The sequence below is a fragment of the Cuculus canorus genome, chromosome 5, assembly GCF_017976375.1.
Source record: "Cuculus canorus isolate bCucCan1 chromosome 5, bCucCan1.pri, whole genome shotgun sequence".
Classification (NCBI taxonomy): Eukaryota; Metazoa; Chordata; class Aves; order Cuculiformes; family Cuculidae; genus Cuculus; species Cuculus canorus.
In genome coordinates this window covers 37990208-38010363 of record NC_071405.1, presented here as the reverse complement: position 1 = coordinate 38010363, position 20156 = coordinate 37990208, and the positions used below count along the sequence as shown (strand labels likewise).

At 41.7% G+C, this 20156-nt stretch overlaps 1 protein-coding gene across 2 annotated transcripts; it reads right to left on the bottom strand.

Annotated features, from left to right (window-relative positions):
* Nucleotides 1-3661: 3661 nt before the first annotated feature.
* RIC3 (RIC3 acetylcholine receptor chaperone) lies at nt 3662-19726 on the bottom strand. Of its 2 annotated transcripts, none has more exons than XM_054068500.1 (6): nt 19532-19726; nt 13702-13925; nt 12644-12722; nt 10434-10527; nt 5958-6103; nt 3662-4872 (listed from the first exon to the last, which is right to left on the bottom strand). In XM_054068500.1, the coding sequence occupies exons 1-6, from the start codon at nt 19668-19670 to the stop codon at nt 4382-4384; spliced, it is 1173 nt and encodes a 390-aa protein (XP_053924475.1). In that variant the 5' UTR covers nt 19671-19726; the 3' UTR covers nt 3662-4381. The 2 variants fall into 2 exon arrangements, with proteins under 2 accessions (XP_053924475.1, XP_053924474.1); XM_054068499.1 differs by having other exon boundaries at nt 3667-4872; nt 5958-6106; nt 19532-19725.
* Nucleotides 19727-20156: the final 430 nt, after the last annotated feature.

The window sequence follows — 20156 nt, the reverse complement described above, 5'->3', positions numbered from 1 at the left end:
CCTTTTATCCATCAAGAGAGTCAACAGCACCTCCCAGTTCGGTATCATCAGCAAACTTGCTAGTGGTGCCTTCAACTCCTGCATCCAGATCGTTGATAAATCTATTGGACTGGACTGGCAAATGGACATTCAGCCCATTTGCCCAGCACACTGAACCCACTCATCCCACAGATGAACAACTTGTCCACAAGGATGCAGTGAGGGACAGTAACAAAAGCCTTAGTAAAATCCAGAAAAACAGCCACCATCTTCCTTTCATCCACTAGACAAGATGACCTTACCATAATAGGACATCAAATTAGTTAAACGGGACTTTCCCTTTGTGAAGCCTCATTGACTGTGCCTACTGATTGCATTATTATTTAAATGCCTTTCAGTAGCACTCTATAATCTCCATAATTCTTCCAGGAACTGGGGTTAGACCAGCAGGTCTGTAGTTCCCTGGGTCTTTCCTCACATCCTTTTTGTAAACTGAAATAATGTTGTTTAGCTCCCAGTCAGCAGGGACCTCCCCCAGACTCATAAGACTTTGGTAGATGACTGACAAGGTCCTGCTGTAACATCCACGAGCTTCTTCAGTATCCTGGGCTGAATCCCAACAGGCCTCATGGACTTGTGAGCATTCAGCTGATACAGCTGATCCCTTACAGTTTCAGTGCTCACAAATGGAAAGTTACTGATGCCACACGTAGCCCTCCGTCTCAGAGGACCAGGCAGCCAAAGGTCTATCAATATAATTATTAAAGACTGAGGCAAAAAAACACATTGCTTTTCCCTAATTCCTAGTCAGATGACCATCTTCAACAAGTATCCATCCAAATGTTTTCTTTAGACCTTCACTTGCTATGAATATACCTAAAACCCCGTTTACCAGAAACAACACCAGCCGGTGTCAGTTCTGAGCTTTGGCCTTTCATCTCTTCTCCATGCATACACAAACCATGACTCTGTAATCTTCCTGCAAAGCCTGACCTTGCTTCCAGAGATCATACAATTTCTTTTTCTTCTTGAGCTCCCTGTTCAGCCAAGCTGGTCTTGTGCTCCACCCGCCCAATTTACAACCCAGTGGGATTGCTTGCTCCTGTGCTTCTAAAAGGTGGTTCTTAAAGACTGATCAGGGTACTCTGCTAAACAGCTCCCTGAACAGCCTAAAATTTGCCCTCCTGAAGTCCAGGGTAGCGACACTGCTGCTCTTTTTTCTCATCACATTGAAAATTTTAAACTCTCAGATTTTTAATCAGATTTTTCATTTTCACTGTGGCCAAGACAGCCACCAACTGTCACAGCCCCCAGTAGTCCTCTATTCATAAATAGCAAGTCTAGGAGGGCGTTTTTCCTAGTTGGCTCACAAAGTACCCATGACAAGAAGTATCTATCTCCTACAAACTTTCTTTTTTTCCACAACTTTCACATCTCAGCAGTTTGATATTCCCAGCTGATGTCTGGGGAATCTCCTACAGGGAAAGGGCCACCAATGCTGAAATTTCTCCTAATTGCCTGTAGAATAACTCACCAATGCTTACATCTTGGCTATGCAATCAGTAGTAGACACCCACTACAATATCTCCTTTGTTTTCTGTCCCCCTAATTCTTACCCAGAGGCTCTCAACCACATCACCAGTAACAGTAAGAGCTGTAAAATCGAACCTTCCCTTTATGTATTGTGCAACATCTCCACCTCACACGCCCTGCCTATCCCTCCCGAACAGCCTGTAGCCCTCCATCCCAGCACTGCAACTGTAGGATTCAGTCCACTACGTCTCACTAACACCTATGATATAGCTCTGGGACCTGATAAACACTGCATTTCAGATACACTGCTGAGTCCTCTGTGCTTCCAGGAGCATTGCAGGTGCTCCCACTGGCATTGTGACCCTCAGATGATGCCATGTCAGCTCCCAGCTTACCTACTGCCATCCTGTTGGTACCCTCTTCTTCCACTTCTAATTTAAAGCTCTCTCAATCAGCCCCACCAGTTTAAGCCCAAAGACACATTTTCCTCATCAGGACAGGTGGATCTCATCAGGCCACAGCATAACTTGTCTCTCACAGGCTCTTCTGTGGTTTAAAACCCTGAAGTTGTGGTGCAGGTACCAGTCCTGGAGCCAGGTACTGGTACCCTGGGCTCACTCCTTGCTTCCAGCAAGATCTGTTCCACGCTCTTCCCAGGCACAGAGATGAGGCTGACATATGTTTCACTACATCAGGTTGCTCAAAGCCCCAGCCAGCCTGACCTTGAACACTTCCAGGGATGGGGCACCCACCAACTTCTCTGGGCAACTTGCTCCAGTGTCTCACCACCCTCGTGACCAGAGGCAGTTTCCTCAGCCTGCTCTTGTGTGCCTCAGCCCTCACTGTCTTCGAGGCCCTGGGCCGGGCCTGCACCCCATACATCAGTGTCTTTCCTGGGCTGATAAGACAATAATTGTTGATGCCCGAGGTGGAACTGGTGAGCCTGCAGGACAGCCAGGTGTGGAGGCTGGATGTCCCAGCTAATGACAGGTGTGGTGGCCGGGATAGGTGCTCCAGCTATGCTGCTGCTGTGGTGTCACCGAGGGGAGCTCTGGCATGGTGGAGTGGAGTTGGGGGGGGGGGGGGAAGGGGGGGCGATGCAGGAGGTGGATTCACTTCCATCATTTTTTCTTGATCTTATGGTGGATCCACGGACTCCACACCATATCCACAGGGGCGACAACCATCACTACCATACGGCTGCCCTGTGATGCTGACTCCTCTGTCTCTCCTACAGCTGCCTTCCCATTACAGCCACTTGCCTTGCTCCTGTGGGACACCTTCCAGTCATTCTTGGAACCCGAGGGCCTGGAAGCTCAGTGAATTGTGGGCCAGCTCCTGGGTTGTCTCTATTTATAGAGCCCAGAAAAAACGGCAGACAAGGTGGCTTGTGGCATCAGGAGGTCACTGTGGTGGGGCTGCATGGGGCCAAATATGGCTGTTCTGGGAGGTGGGAACCCTGTAGCCTGAAAGATTTCCTCATGTGGGAGAAGGAGGGTCACGGAGGGCTAAGGGCTCCCTCTCCTTGAGCACAGGGCCTGCCCTCCACACCCACTCATGTGCCTGGGCTCCAGCCCCTTCCTCATCTCACTCATGGGGTCCCTTGCAATGGTGTTACAGGAGGGTCAGGGGTCCTCAGTGACCCCTTGCTGAGCCGGCTCCCTGCAAGTGGCACAGCCCCCCAAGCCCAACAGTGGCTGAGAGGGGGTGAAGCATCCAGACATCCCACTGGTGAGAAAGGGAGGCACAACTGGCCTGCGCAAGGTCTCCCAGCACTCCATAAAAGAATTCCTGATTGCCAAGTGTTGTGTGGGCCCTTCTTCCCCATCCCCTATCCACGCCTGTGGAGCACGGGGAGGTGCCATCTCCTCTGCACAGAGCCCTGAGGGAGAGGGCAGAGGACCTGGCATCCTTTGGGCCACTGTGCTGACACCATGCGAGCAGTCTGTTGAAGATCAGGAGGTCCCTGGGGCCTGGAGATGGTGGGGTTTCTTTTCAGTCAGAGGTTCACCCTCACTGTCTTTTGTACTTTTAAGGGGAATTGATCTCACCACTTTTTTTTTTTTTTTTTTTTCATGGGCAAATTTTTCATGTTGTCTAACACAAAGTATGGTTCAATTCTAGGGCTTATCTGGGAGTTTCACCAAGACATATGGATTTCACCATGGATATGACAAAGACGAAAAACAACTCCCAATGCTTCAGTCTTGCTCACATTCTTCCTGGAACATAACACAGATTAGGCTACTGGTCTTGCAGCATGAAATAAACTGGGAAATAGGCTGTGGGTTGGGGGTAGCATATGAATGTTGTGGATTGTAGAGACAACAGTTTCTTGGGCATACAGCAGCAATTTCATAGTTGAGAAAAAGTCATATGTGTGACTATGGTCTGCTGATCAGTTAACATTCAGGTAAGAGAAATAAGGCATATTTACTCCTCCAACTTCCTAGTAATGTCATAAATATACACGGATTTTATTAATTTTCATAACAGGTAGCACACAAACAAAATGTTTTTGAGAAAGTCAGGAGAGGCATTTGGTCAACTCTGAGATGGCAAAGGGTAAAAACAAAGACTGTTTGAAAGGAAAGAATCACTGACATCTGAACTGACAATCTGCTCAGATGACACCAGTCTCTAAAAAGCAAGGACAAAGCACTGTCGGCAACATCATTGTAAGCCATGACAAGACTGCATGGAAGAAACCACTGGCTTCCAGTTCAGGTAAGTGTTGTTACTGACTGACTACTACTATGGGAATGAAACTGGTACAAGGAGATGAACACCGAGAAGTCTTCATCAGGAACACGAATGACAGTTCATGACCTTTGCTTTCACCAGTGGATAATATCCACTGTTGTCCTTATTACTCAGGTCCTTTCGTACTGCGCTTCCTCAGCAAGCCTGTTTCATCTGAATCACTGGCTTTTTGCTTTTTCAGTGCTGAATTCTCATTTTCTGACTCCACAGACAGGTCCTCTTGGGTTGGCTCTTCTGCTTCACTGCAGCTCTCATAGTGGAATACAGTGTTCTCTGCTATGACAGCAGGATCATCATCCTCGTAACAACAGCAGCACTCCTCAATGCTTTGGCTCTGATGAAAGTTCCTCTCCTCTTCACTGATGCCAGTTACCTCATCATTTTTCTGCATTAAACTGTGACTGTCCCTTCCCATGGCGAGATCAGATAGCGCAGTTTCACTGCACAGATGCTCCTCATCTTCCATGTCCTCCATTCTTTCTGCCAGCTCTTCCGCAGAGGGCTGGCTTAGGTCAGGGTAATCTACAAGGATTGTGTCCTGTTTGCGCTTGTAGCAATCGTAATTATCATAGACAGGATAGGTCTCTTCTGGATAACCTTAGGAATAAAGTGATATGCAGCTTGAAGTGTTACCAGCATTTAAAAGTAGTACTAACTTCAGTGATGGATGCACAAGTTTTAGCACTGTGTCATTTATTTAATGTCATGTATATCACAGTATTAAATCCATGGCAATAATAAACAAAGCATGACTTCTTTGGAAATGATGAGAAAACTGCACTTATTTTTAGAGAGCCAGGATATCAAACCTTTCAGGACTGAATATCTGAGCTTTGCCGAAAGTTACGGGAGCTATCAGGTGAAAACTGTATGTCTTAAATATTTAAACAGGTCCATTTATTTTGTTTCTGTCTGCAGATTGACTGATCTATGTTTTGAAGACTTGCTACAAACAACATTATTTATTAGGCTGAAAAACTAGATATGTCAATGACTTTGTGCATTTCGTTTCAGAAAATGCATCATGAACTTGACTTAAGAAAACAGCTTGAGGCCACCGATTATGCTTTATGTTTTGGATCATTTTTGAAAGCTGCTTGAAGAGCAAGGCATTAAGTCTGCATTTAAAATTATGATGGTTAACATCTCAACTAAGATATATTGTAAACACATTTATATAACAAGTAAACACCAAGGAAGAGAAAGGACATTAAAATAAATTTTTAAAGACAGACTTCCTAGGGTTGACTTTTACAATACTGGAGCAAAGAAAGCATGACTAATTGAAAGTAAAAACTCTAAGTTATCCAAAACATATCGATTCTGATTTCCAAGGGGTTTATGATTTCGCATGAAATCTAGCCCAGTAAGGAAAGTGAGAGATATAAACCTGCAGCACCCATGACTCAGCAGCATATGGGATGGAGCATATGGGAATATTCGTATGCCACTTTTGGCTGCAGATAGTGTAGGGTTTACATTAAGTGAAATGCTAGGTGCCTCAAAACCTATTTTCTTTCTCTTATGGTTGGGAAAACAAATCACCTCCTGCAAAGTTTTGAACACTGACTTCTGAAAAGGAAGGATGAAGTTAATGAAAAATTTTGAAAGCATCTGGGACTATAAGTAATCCTTATTCTATGTTTCTTATCAGGGTAAAGGTAAGAAAGGCTCTTGCTTACCTTCCCAGTCCTCCATGTAAGGAGCTTCTTCAGCTTCCTTCTCAGGAGAGATGCCATCTATGAATTTTCCTTCTTTCATAACCCTAGTAATTTCTCGGAGCTGTTGAAGTAACCTTTTTTCCTGGTCTGTTGTAACATTTTGAGTCCTGCTATAAAACATTAGACACCAGAATTCAGCCACTATTATTATAAACCATTAACAGACTTTGAACCCGACTATTTGGTCCATCCCAGTAGCACATTCTGAAGAGAACTGGCTGCAGTATGATCACTATTCAACATCTGCATGTGGTCTGCACTTCAGCTTGTTATAAAGGTTTATCCATTTATCCAGAAAGGCAGCAAACTTATACAGATAAAGGAAGGCAAGTACAGCCAATGCAAGAGCAAGATGAAAGTGACACACAAGCAAAAGTTGTGGTACAAAGGACACTACAGAAACTTCTGGCTTTTATAAGAGTTTTAGGTGAGAACAGAGGGCTATGCTTGTTTGAAGCATTTTAAGAAAATGAAATTCAGATCCTATGCTATATATAACAACTTGTGGGGCTGATCAAAATGTCTTCACAGACATTGGTTTGAAGAGTCTAATGATCCCTAATTATGAGCATTAAAGGCATTAAATTCGCAAAGCTTCATTAAGAAACGCTGGCCAGATCATCAAGTTACTATATAGAGTCAACAATGCTGCCTGCAGGGAGGCAGGTGAGAAGCAGGAAAGAAGATTTAAAAATGAAAAGGAGGTGTTACATTTAACTTTAACTTGCCTTTGGCATGAGAGGGAGAATGGGAGAACACTGCAATTTTTATCGGATTAAAAGCAGACCATAATTTTGACAGGTTCTACACTTCCGATTCTATTAATTACTGGTCAGGTAATACAATTAATTACGCATCCAACAGATAAGATCATGCAGTCTTTACATGTTATTTTCTCTGGAAAAAAAAAAACCCAAACAACCAACCTCCTGAAAATCTTACGACAAAAAAGGAGTAATTGGAAGGCGGTGATTTGAGCTCTACTAACTAACTCAGTAAGTCAGAATAAGAAAGACACTGGCTGCACTTCGGGGTGAAAATGGTTCTGACTGTTGTGCTTGCTTCATCTTGAGTTTTAAGTTCTTCTTGAGCAGGTGTTTGATCTCTGTGTAAGTGCCACTTCAAGCATCTCAGGGGGCTGAGGCACAACTCTTTTGAGTCTTGCTGTATGCTGAACTGTAGGCAGCACATAAGATGAGACAGATGATCCCTGGTGATCCCACACCATCAGCTAGACAGATGATCTCCAGGATCAGACAGCTGCTCAGTGAGTCTTAGGGGTGTGATGGGAAGAGGGGAGCTGGAAATAGATTAATGATTTTGGATTTAGGTAATTAGTATCTATCTAAACCTTGTTTCAGGTACCTGAATTCTCATAAGCTTTAAAACTTGCACCCATCTTCAGTTTTCCCTCTTATTAACCGTTGTGAATAGAGCAGCACTTCAGCAGGTACTTTGTGCTACTCTACATATATGGGAAAAATAATGACACTATAGTTACTCCAGACAAGTCAACCAGACAGCAGATTATTATTAAAATAAACACTATTAAAATGTGGCAATAGCCCCAAAATGGCACCCCACAGAGTACTGCCTCTCTCTCTTCCATATCACATTCATTCAATTTATGGTAAAAAGGTAAGTTTTTCCAACTGACAGCCTAGTAAACAATGCTTTAAAAACATGTAATCGAGCTCCATCATTTCTGCCTCTTATGTAATTACCAGAAATTGAGACTTTTATATTTCACAAGAGAGTATACTACAATATTCCCATTGAGGAAAATATTTACAAGTATTCTTCAATTTAAAGTGGTTTCAAACCACCGAATTTTGCAGACAGTGATGAAAAGAATAGGGGTAAGACATCTGAGAGAATGGGTAGTGAAATCTTTTGTACTACATCTTGTGTATCACAATCAACATTGAAACACACTGCTAAAAGCCTGGGGAAAAGACCCAATATGCATGCTTTTAATGCAGAGAGCCCTATGTAACCATCAATCAAGTCTTTATTTCTGAATCATCAAATTCCCAGCAAGGGTCCTTATCTTTGCTGAGAGATACTGGACTATAAAGGTCTACATTTAGAAACTGGAGATATCGCGGTTCTCTTAGGGATAGGATGCAATGATAAATTATGACATTGTATAATTTAAATTTATAACCTGTTGAAAAAAGGTGGGAAGAGTACTAGATTTTCTTAGAGTTGTGAATCATTATATCCTTAGGTATTATGTGCTAGCCGTTTAAGTGAGCGCATTAGGTAACATCTATCTTTGTCTCACTCTTAGTTTAGGTTTGGTCATGTTGCTGAGGACCTGGCCAGGTAGCTCTTTCTTCCTCCTTCTTTCTTTAATTTGCTTTTACTCCTCCCTAATACATACAAGGCCTTATTAAAAGTATCTGTACTAGTACTTTTTCAAAGTTTTGCATTTCTGCACAGGGTTTTCTGTAGTTAACACTGTAGCAATTCCAACAGGTATGTTGGTTTGGAAGGAGGTCTCCTTAATTGGTTTGTAGGTTGACCTTCAAGCCTCATTAAAAAAAGGCAAATCCAAGTTCCTGCCTGCCTGCCTACATTCTACAACAAAGGGCTGGACAATACTAGCTACCACATCTGAGAAAACCAGCTAATAGCATTGAGAGGTCTTCCAACCTCACTTCACTCAAATGCTTTTGAAAGAAAACGAGAAGGACAAGTCACAGCAAGCAAACAGCACATACACTTGCTAAAGAAGAAAGCAGAATAAAATCACAAAGCATAGTATATATTACTCCTTTGAAATATGAATTCTTTCTATGGTACAGCATTATCTGAGAATAAACTGTCCTTCCAAATTCATCCAGATTTCAAAAGCAATATTTTTTTGAGAAAATATACAAAATTACAATCTCTCTGGATTCTAAGAGTCTTCACTAGAAGGAGAAAGCCGGGATGAATACTGGAGCAGCCCAGCCAGGAGAACAATATTCCTGAAGAGGATGCATGAGCTCAGATCTCAGCACTATTGCAAACGCAGTGTGTTATGGTGATATATTGGTGTTTGTGACAATGCAAAATACATCCTTTGGGTTTGCTACTAATACTTCACTTGGCAGGCTGGAAGCGTTATTGCCATATCTCGTATAATGGGACATGGCTTCATTTGGGGTCTTTCAGCATTACATTAAATTTGATACCAGTTATTTCTTTCTCTGACTTTTCTATTGTAAAGATTTCTGTTTAATAAATTAATAATTAGTTTATTAATAAATGGAGCTCAAGTAATTTTTGCTCTCTTCCTCTTTTCTTTTCATTTAAATCTATCAAAATCCAGACTGAATAAACCTAGCACTGTACTCTGTGCTCTAATTCACTTTCTAACCATGTTTTATTTTAAGACATTCATCTAGTATTACTGAATTTTATGAGTATCATAGCATAGATTAAGAAAGATTCATAGTCTGAAAACCGGATATTTGCTGCATTTACAGCAAATTAGAATCTAGTGGTGTTTTCTCCTCTCTATTTAAAGAGGATACCTAAAAAATTCTTTATTAGATCCAGATTCTGATTTCCCCTGAGCCTTTATATCCATCTATACAAATTGTTTGGTGAAACAAAGAAGGGAAGTTCTACTAAACAAAGGCTCGGAGCCAATAACACAGTGGAACAAATCATAAATCTATTTTCTCAGTAAAAAATATCCCATCTTGAGAGTCAGCACAATATCTGGGCACAGAACTTCCTACAGAATGGGTTAAAGCAGGCAGTGACTCACCCAGACAAAGTTCACATGCATTAGAATCTGAACAGCTCTCTTTTTTGGCTTGCAAACATCACCTCAATATTCATGGTATTTAAATTTTCGAACACTGCAATTATGGCATTGTCCTATTGATGTGATGTTACACTCCTTAAGAAAAGCATAGACTTGTTTCCAGGGTTTCTTTATAAGGTAGAATAGTGATCTTAGATTTATAGCAAACATTAATAAACAGGATGAATTTGTAAATACGGATTTTTTTTCTTTTAAATTTAGAAGCAAATGCATGGATTTATTAGTTACAGAGTGGAACTAACTTATGGAATCAGATTATTATACAATTCTGCCCTTACAGAAATATCTTATGGATATTCCAACAAGCATTTACACAGATTATAACAACATCGGTATTTAGAAAAATAATCCATAGCATTGGAAAATAACATAAAACAAATTATGTCAAAAAGATAATTATTAAAAAATATTACCTTGTTTTGTAAACTTTAAATGTAGATGCCTTATTTTCTGTTTATAAATACTTGTCATTATCTTCCAAATAATGCACTATACAAAGAAGGAGGGTAGGCATAATTGTTTTAAGGAAAATGAAGTTGGGACAATGATTTATTTTAAATACAGATGCTGAAAAAAAAAAAACCTGCAAAAAAATTATGAAAGTTGAAATATACCTGTCACAGTTAGGTCCTACTCTGTTGATGAGTTTTTCCATAGCTTCTTCTGTCTCTCTCAGTTTTTCCTGGAGTTGGGTGAGCTCATAGTCAGCTGTAAAACAAACAAAATCCCAAGATATGTCAGTAGGAGCCTTGAAAATTTATCCCTGTCTCATTGTCACCGGTGGCATATGCTGTACTGAACCAGATTGACTGTGAAGAAACTAAAATATGCAGCTTAAAGAGTTCTACCTACTTTTCCTATATATATAAGAACATGTAAGAAGGTGAAGATTATTGCTAGTGGTGATAGGACATGCTGAAAGCACCTTCTTTCGAAAGCTGCTGAGCAACCTCCCAGTATACAGAGTGAGAGGGCCACTGTAAATGCCCCAGCAATTAAAGTTAGGAAAAAGAAAATACTTTTCCTTTTTTCCTAAGGAAACCACAGTGGTTTACTGTCTAGTGCAGAATTTATAGTTCTAATGGAATTTCCCTTTTAAGTCCTTGGGAACAGAGATAAAAGGTCACCTGAACATTTTCTAGCAAGTCTAAGGTTTGAGAAACCACATTTATATCAACAGACTAAATTTCACTGATTTGATGGCATCCAGCCCTGCACAGGCGTACCAGGGTAGGCATTCAGGGCTAATGGTCTGCTTACTGGGATGCTACATGGCATCTGTCTGGGGAGCAAAGTATTTCCATGGCTGCATTTTTTTTGCAAAAAATATACATGCATACATGCAGGAACACCCATATAGGCTTCCATTTAGCCAAAAAGTGTTAACAGTAAAGATGCAATGGCACGGACGTCAACAAAAATGCTTAAGCTTCTTGTTTGGCTTTCGTAGCTCACGCTCAAAATCTCTGAACTGAGACTTTATCGTTTCCAATTGCAGAACAAAATTAAACCAGTTTGGGTCAGTTAAAAACAGGCACACCCATGTAAGCAGCACAAAGGCACAATGGAACTCCAACATAGTAGGAATGGAGAAAACCATCCACAAACATCCTGCTTTTGAAAAGATCTCTATTCTGCAGAGAACTTCATTACTTATTGTATCACTGATGTCATTATTTTGCATATTGAAGAGTTTAAAATAGGTGAAGGGAAATTGGCAAAGGGAAAGGAAGTTACTCCCTCCAAGTCATTATGCAAGTGGTGACTCAGTCTTCAGGTTCCTAGTCCAGTGACTTGTCCCCTGCTCTGCTACAGCTTGCAATAAATGCTTTAGGAATACAAATGAAGAGCTCTAGAAAAAAGGTATAATAACTTTTATCAGTAGTTCTTTGGGTAATAATGATGGTAAATATTTAACTTACTGCAAAGTTAGTTTCTCTTACCAAGCATTAGAGAAACAAATACAATTACCATTGCTAATAAATAGCACAAAATTGCCAGGCACAATGCTGTAAAAGTGCACTGAAAATACAATCTATAGCACAGAGTACATTAGGTATCCCTAACATATGCACTAATGTCAGGATAATTACAACTATGTAAGAGAATTACCGTAGACCTGGCTCTTTCTTTAAAGCCCTACGTACTTTTCTTTCCTATTACAATGTATACACCTAGAATCACTAAGGTACATTTAAATACTGTTATGGTAGCTACTCATCCATCTTCAATAGTAAGCTTATCGATTTATCTAATAAATGTCTACTAATAGTTGAATCTATCTCACTGATGTTTAAGTAAAATCACAATAATGCTTCAGAATACTGTTTGCTTTTTTTATTGTACTCATCAAAGCTTTGAGCATTGCAAAAAGAGAAGCGAAAATGTAGGGAAGTGCCTGGTGATGGCCAAGAATTCACAAATTAAAAAAAATGAAGCTAAATTTAATAATATCTCTGTATACTATTACTAGAATATTACGGATTATGGAATAATTATAGATCAACATCCTATTCTCTATTTTTAATTATTAGCTACATACATAAATCTGTACAGTTAATTCAGTGAACCTAATGAAAAGCCATTGCTTTCAGGGGAGCTTGGGACCAGGCTGCTATCACAGAGTCTCACTAGCTGAATGAGATTAGAAAGCAACAGGGCAGTGATTGATCAACTCTTGCTCATGCCAGCACAGGAGTTTCTGGCTTGTTCTTTATGCGGGAGGAAACAGCTTCACAGTGTGTCCAGAACTTGAAAAATCCAGTTGGACCCTCCCCATATACAGTCAACAGCTACACAGATACAACTCAGAAGCCAAACTCACTGATTTTCCTCTTCAGGTTTCCAGGTGCAGCAGTAGGGCATTTCCGCTCTCCAGCAGCAGTTTTTCCCTTGGAAGCCAGCTGATCAGTGAGAAAAGGCAACCCTTCTATGAGTTACAGCAATAGTAACATATAAACCTCAAAAGCAACTGAAAATAGGGTAGAAAACTAAAAAAAGCCAGAATGTAACCATAGAAAATCATGCCCAGCAGCAAAAACAGACAACTATGAAAAATGCTTGAGAGAATTTATGCCAGCTGAAAACTCTTAAAAGACACTTGGAAGAAACGATATTTTTAAGCATAGTGATACTACAACTCACAAAAAAATAACTTTTTCATTTTAGAGTATTTATCTGTTGCAGCTGATCCTTTAATTCTTCTGTGTGTAGGAGGGAAAAAAAACAGTGCAATGGGCAACTATTGTGACGTAAAGGACAGGTCCTGAAGGAAATTCATGTGACCCCATTAAGCCTTGCCAACTTTGTACCTGCAGCAAAGATACAGGCTGGCTCTACACAGCAGCTACAGGCCATCTATTGCTTTCATCCTCTCCATGTTTGATCAGCTCACCCAATTCACTTCATTCTTTTCTCTTGTCTGTCCAGACCAGGCTCAATTACTTGAACAGTGCTCAGTATGGATTCAGCCCCCCACTCAAAGGAAAAGCATTTCCAGAAGTCCACCTCTCCCTCCTCCTACACAGCTGACTGTCACCACCTACACGCAAGTCATGTCTGGGTAACAAAAAGCCATGAGAAGTTCAAATCACGTGTGAAACACTTGATAGGAATTTGGGCTGTGGTTTTTTAAACTAGCTTTCAACCAGTCCCTCAGCTGGGGTAGTTTCAGAGTGGTCAATACAACATTACAAACTCTCATTCTCCTGCAATGCGGTGTTTCTATTCCAGATGGTATGCAGTAATTGTACTACCTCTCTCACACTTTAAATGCATAACACAATATGAAATGGAACCAGGTACAGAAATGGGATCATTAGTTATGTTATGAGGATTTTTTAGTTGTTATTTCCTTGACTTTTCAATTTATGTTGGTCTTACCTTAAATAAAATATACAGAATATATAAGAAGATGCCAAATCCATATATAGGGATAATCTGCCCCATAAGACCTCTTCCAGTTCCACCCGTGCTTCCCGCAGCACCTCCACCTGCCTTGGCTTTGGCAACTGCTTCAGCAAGATGAGACCTTGGAAAATGAGGGCCAGCTCGGCTGTCGGGAGTGGCCTGGTAATGCATCCTTGGTGGAAAGCGACCAAGCTTCCCTGAAAAAAACACATGATTATTTTTCTTCCATTACTTTTCACACTTTAACATGCAGCCTAAAACTGCAGCAGGTGTGGCTGACCTTTTTCTCTACTTTTCAATACACCACCACTGATGAATAAAGTTAACTTGTTGGACTGTACACAGTAAGTCTGTAAAGTCAATCCCCATATGCAATGCTAGGAATTAGGTATGCACAATTACCCTCTTGATTATAAGATGAGAAAAAGTTGGCAGGGCAATTAACAAAACATGGAGTTTGACAGCTGTATACTTGTCCACAGACCCTATGAATCAGCACGATGAAAACCCAAACTCTTACTTCTTTTCTGTTGAAAAAAAACCCCAACATCGTATCAGTTTTCTGCTGTGAGCCTGATCTTTCAATATTATGCAAAGCCATGGTAATGTATAAGCCACTACCCATCTAGTGTCCTGATACACAACTGCAGTGTTTGCCCAGTACAGCTTTTTGGCTATTGCCATATAAAGTAGTGTGTTACCTAATTTTACCAGAAGAGTAATGAAAGGTCAAGAAAAGCAATGGCATCTCAAACTGCTCTTAAAAAGGTGTTGGGTAAAGCAATGTATGACAGGAGACTGAATATAGCTTGGGACATATGGCATTTGGCATTTTAGAGGAAAATAAATGGTTTCTAGCCTTGAAAGAGGCAGAGAGAATTTAAAACAAGAGAGGGAGTGCGCATAAATGGAAGTATGGATAATACAGTAAGAGTGCAAAGACAGAAATAGTGTTTTGGACAACTTCATTCAACCGATTCAACTAGAATTTCAATAAATCTAAGCTCCTGCAGTTATTCTATTTTTCTTGCTGCCATCAATTCAACAATTTTGCCATGAAAATCACTATTTCACTCCTCCCTGTACTTGACATCCTGCTTTCTACCTCCACACCCAGCCTAGACTTACCTCTGCCCTCCCACCATTCAGGACTGATCTGAATTACGCCTCCACCTAGTGGGAGGCTTTGGATGGAATCGCCGGAGATGAGGACTGTCAGGCCAGGCTGGAGCTCACGTCCTGACTCCAGCCACAAAACTCTCCCTCTCTGGCACATGCAGCAGGAAAGCCCAGCAGCCTGGGCATTGCTCACTGGCGCTGGTGCAGGCTACACGCACTTGCATAAAGAAAAACGTAAACCAAGTTCAAAATAGCAATGAAAATACCTAATTTCACTTCTCCGCGTACCTAGCTGCAAATATTTTTATCATCAAAAAGGCAAGAAAAAATGAGATTAGATTAACATTTGTTCTTGCTAGGAAATACCTTCATAGGCAGCTAAATTCCTTAGCACAGAAAATTACAGTAAATATGTATTACGAAGGGATATCAATAATTCATAAAGTTCTAATATTAAAAATACATTTTTCTTGTAGGTGATGGCCTACATTCTTTGAGTGCCACAGGCTTTCGTGAAACTGCCCAGGCATACCACCACCGACCAAAACTGCTCTCAGATTAGCTCAGGAAGGAAGCTCAGGAACAGCTGAGGAAGCTGTTATCATGCCTTTTCATTTTAGTGAATTATTCAAAGTCTGTGATGTAGAGTATAAAATCTCATTTACAAGAAAGTCCCATTGGATCAGCAAGAATGCCTTGCAGCAGTAGGTCACTGAGGAAACAAGTGTGATGTCACGTAGAAAGCAGTAACGCTGCAGAGGGGATAAAACAGCAGGGTAGATAAACCTGTATAAAATATCTTACACTAATGCAAATATTCTTTGTTAAAAAAAGGAGATGAAGAAAACAGAAAATAATTGACAAAGCTGAAAACATATTTAGAGGGAAGACTTCTCTAAATTATCTGCAAGGCCTCCATTTGTGCTTTAAAGGACTCAATTCAATTAAAGATAATCAGGCCAAAGGGGGACACACAGGTAATTTCATTATCAAAATAATTTTAAAGAGGAATTTCATGGCTCTTAGTTCTAAATCTTCCCTGTTTGTTTTGAAATTTTTATAATTATTTCCTTGTTTAAAAAGAAATATTATTTTCCCTAATTTATTATTGTGAAGAATCCATGCCAATAACAGAGGAATCTTTTTTAATAAATACTTCTGATTCTGGCAGGCAGTATAACATCAAGATGAACTGGACAAACATGATGTATTCATGTAGTTCTTGTTCTTTTACTGACATCTACAAAATAGCTCTAGGTGTGTTCCCAACAACACAACTTTAGAAACCTACTCAAAAAAGGTTAGAAGGAATGACAATTTTTAAATCCTTACTTTAAACCACTGTGCAGGTGTTGAACATTTTATATTAAATACTGCAAGTAGAAGTTAAAAACAAAAACACAAGAAATACTCTAAATGGAAACATCTTCATTTTCTCAAATAAGGACATCTGCAGGCAACTGATGTGCACACTGCACAAATCCAACTTAGGCAGAAGCATTACCTGAACAGTTATGTATTCTTCCCGCAAAGCTGATGACACTTCATTGTTCATAAGAATGCAGGCAGACTATTCACTGATTGCCATGGAACTGTAAGGGTCTTCTTAAACTACCAACTTAGAGAGTAATTATATAAAATGCATGGCATATATTTATGAACCCTAGGCTTAAAAGGACTTTTTAAAGTGCTAGTAGCTCTTTTTTCCTCTTTTCCAAAAGAACTTTAAAAAATTATTTTAACACCTGTGCATGAAGTTAACTAGAACATTCACAGTTAAACTCTTTTAAAAAGTTTGCTCACATACATGAAACTGTTGCTGTGAAAAAGAACCATCTTTCTCTCTGGAAGATAATATGAACTTCTATAGTACTACGCTCACAGTTTTCCTAAAATGGCTTTATTAGAGAAAGTGCCATTCCCATGCTTAAAATCTATTTGGATAAAAAACCTTCTGGTAACATTGAGTTCTAACAAATGGTAGTAAACTTCAAGCATGTTTTATTCAGAGGCATTCTGCCCCCAAGACTACAATAAGCACTTCATTAACTTCAAGAATGACATGACTAATTCAAGTCCCTGAACCTGCCGTCAGGTAACTGCAGTTCTCAGTTCAGTGAAGGGGACGACAATGACAGAAATATGAATTGAACTGTTCAATCAGGATTTATTCTTCCAATAAAAAAGTAACTTCAGCTGAAATAAAGTTTGGTCTACAAAGCAGGTATAATGAAATTCTTGCTATCAAATTGCAAATATGGACTATAAATCCTCATCTGAAACAGATCAGCTGAGGTATTAAATCGTTGGCCAAAGACAGGTGCTGGGGTGCAACAGATGAGCATGTCAAGCACTCACTTTGCACCAGGCACACACAAACTCATGCTGTATTTATGATCTCCTGCAGGATGATGGAAGGAGTATTTATGCTACCTATTCTAAGCATTTAATGGTGGCTGTGATAAACTCAGTAGCTTATGACAGCACTGCTTAAAGCAGGCTGTGCTAGAACAGGTATGAACATCATTCATTAGACAGATCTCACCCAAAATAACTTAGGAGCAAGCCAATTTTTCTGTGAGATCATTTCAACCCAAGAAGGAAGCACCAGAACATTAATCGCCAAAGACCGCACCTCTGTGGGACAACGGTTTGACAAACACCATCACCTTGTATCACCCTGTGATCAGTCAGGAGCTGCACAGGGGCAGAAGTTAACAGAGAGGCAGGTACCACATCCCGGAGCATCTGCTCCCATCCTTGCTTCAGGCAGGTGAATCCACAGTCCTTACTTAGCCTCTTTGCTGTCTGCTGGGTGTTTGCGAGTGCCCTGAGTCTGCTCTTAATGCACTATCACAAAAATAACGTACCATTCAGGTTTTCAGTGGTACAGATTATGAAATGAAACCATAAACCTGTAGATTTACACAGCTGATGAACCTATATTCAGGTTCTTAAAGACCCAGAATGCACACATTAACCATGAAGAGTAGCCCTAATACAGAAATAATACATTTTGGTTCAACATTGTTTCAACAGTAACTCTAGCCAGGAAGTCCTTAAAAACACGCTGATCAAATTAAATCAATGTCACTGAAGTGTATGGTCACCCTAAAAACCAGGCTGTTGGAAAGACAAAGAAGATAAAGGAGTCCCTGTGGGACAGCATCCAACACAATCTAGGCATAAAAAAAATGGGAGATGCTTGTATGAATTCACTGCTCTAGAACTTGAGGGGCCATGAGAGGGCAAGCAAAAATGGCATCGTTAAAGGGATTGCAAGAACAAGATCCGAGTCTAAGTCATCATGTAGCACATTTATTATGAGAATCTGGTGCATGAAAGCCAAGTTTAAAATACTGGAGCAGGAAATTAAACAATGAAGATGATTGAAATGAACTTTTATTTCATACGCAACAACAAAAGCATTTCATACAGAAAATAACAAAATAATGAAGCTTTCAAATAAAAAGTGATGTAATGGAAAATAAAACAAACTGATGAGAGTATGTCTCTTTCCAGTAGCTTTAGTGTTCTACTTACATAAAACAAGATTCTCTGAAGGGAAAAGAAAAAAGGTAAATGACAGTAAGAACAGTAAATTCGGCCTTTGATGCTCCCCGTGAGCATGAGGATGACCTGGATGGACCCCCGCGAGCTTGGGTATATGTAAATGCTCATTGAAATCAACAGAACTGCAGTAGAGATAACTAGAATTACCTTTCCAGAAGAACCTAGACAGGCTGGAGAAGTGGGCCTGTGTTAAACTCATGAGGTTCAACAAGGCCAAGTGCAAGGTCCTGCACCTACGTTGGGGCAATCTCTGGTTTCAGTACAGGGTGGGGGATGATGTAATTGAGAGCAGCCCTGCGGAGGAGGACCTGGGGGTGCTGGTCGATGAGCAGCTCAATATGAGCAGCCAATCTGTGCTCACAACCCAGAAGGTCAACCATATCCTGGCCTGGATCAAAAGAAGGATGGCCAGCAGGGTGAGGGAGGTGATTCTGTCCCTCCATTCCTCTCTCGTGAGACTTCATCTGGAATACTGTGTCCAATTCTGGAATCCTCAACATAAGGAGATGGAGCTGTTGGAACTGGTCCAGAGGAGGGCTACAAAGATGATCAGAGAGCTGGAGCACCTCCCATACAAGGACAGGCTGAGAGAGTTGGGCTTGTTCAGCCTAGAGAAGAGAAAGCTTTGCGGAGACATTATAACAACCTTCCAGTACCTGAAAGGGCTACAGTAAAGCTCAAAAGGGGCCACTTACAAAGGTTTGTAGTGATAGAACTATGGGCAATGGGTATAAACCAGAGAGAAGCAGGTTTAGACTAGACATAAAATTTCTTCACTATGAGAGTGGTGAGGCACTGGCACAGGCTGCCCAAGGAAGCTGTGGCTGCCCCATCCCTAGAGGTGTTCAAGGCCAAGTTGGATGGGGCCTTGGGCAGCCTGATCTAGTGGAAGGTGTCCCTGCCCATGGCAGGGGCGCTGGAACTGGATGAGCTTTAAGGTCCCTTCCAACCCGAACTACTCTCTGATTCTATCTCCTGGGTGCATAGTTGGGAGCGCAGAGCAACGGCAACGCTAGGGCTGTGTGGGAAGAAGTGGGTGAGGCCCCGGCCCGAGCCCCGGGGCCGAGCTCCCCCCACCCAGCGGCTCGGAGCCCCTGGAGCCGCCTCTTACCCTCAGGCGGGGGAGGCGGGGCGGCGCCGGGCTCGTGCTTCCCGCCGCCCCGCGACAGGAAAGTCCGCGGCAGGAGGAGGGAGACGCAGAGCACCAGGCAGGACAGCGCAGCCACCCTGCAGCACCGCGCGACTGCCATGACCGCCGCCGCCGAGCCGCCCGAACCGCGGCCCCGCAGGGCGCAGGCGCGGGAGTGGCGCGCGTGCGCAGCACATGACCATGGGTGGGGGTGGAGGGGTGCGAGGAGGTGCGCGTGCGCAGCGCTTGATCCCAGGGGAGAGTCGGGGAGGGGGTGGTGCGCGTGTGTAGGGCGTGACGCTGAGGGGGGCAGTGGCGGGGTGGTGCCTCGAGGCTTAAATGGGGTTGGGTGCTTGTAGAAACGTCGCTTAATCTCAAAAACAAGAGTCCAGGGTAGGAGTCTAATACATAGAGTGATACAGTCATTGAATCATAGACTAGTTTGGGTTGGAAGGGATCTTAAAGCTCATCCAGTTCCAGTCACCCTGTGATGGGCAGGGACATCCCACCAGATCAGGCTGCCCAAGGCCCTGTCCAACTTGGCCTTGAACCCCTCCAGGGATGGGGCAGCCACAGCTTCCCTGGACAACCTGTGCCAGTGCTTCAC

Coding starts and splice junctions, on each gene's coding strand:
- RIC3 (XM_054068499.1), bottom strand. CDS start 19,670: ATGGCAGTCGCGCGGTGCTGCAGGGTGGCTGCGCTGTCCTGCCTGGTG. Junction 12,723..13,701: donor TTCTGTATATTTTATTTAAG/GTAAGACCAACA, acceptor CTCACTGATCAG/CTGGCTTCCAAGGGAAAAAC. Junction 4,873..5,957: donor TTACATGGAGGACTGGGAAG/GTAAGCAAGAGC, acceptor TTTATTCCTAAG/GTTATCCAGAAGAGACCTAT.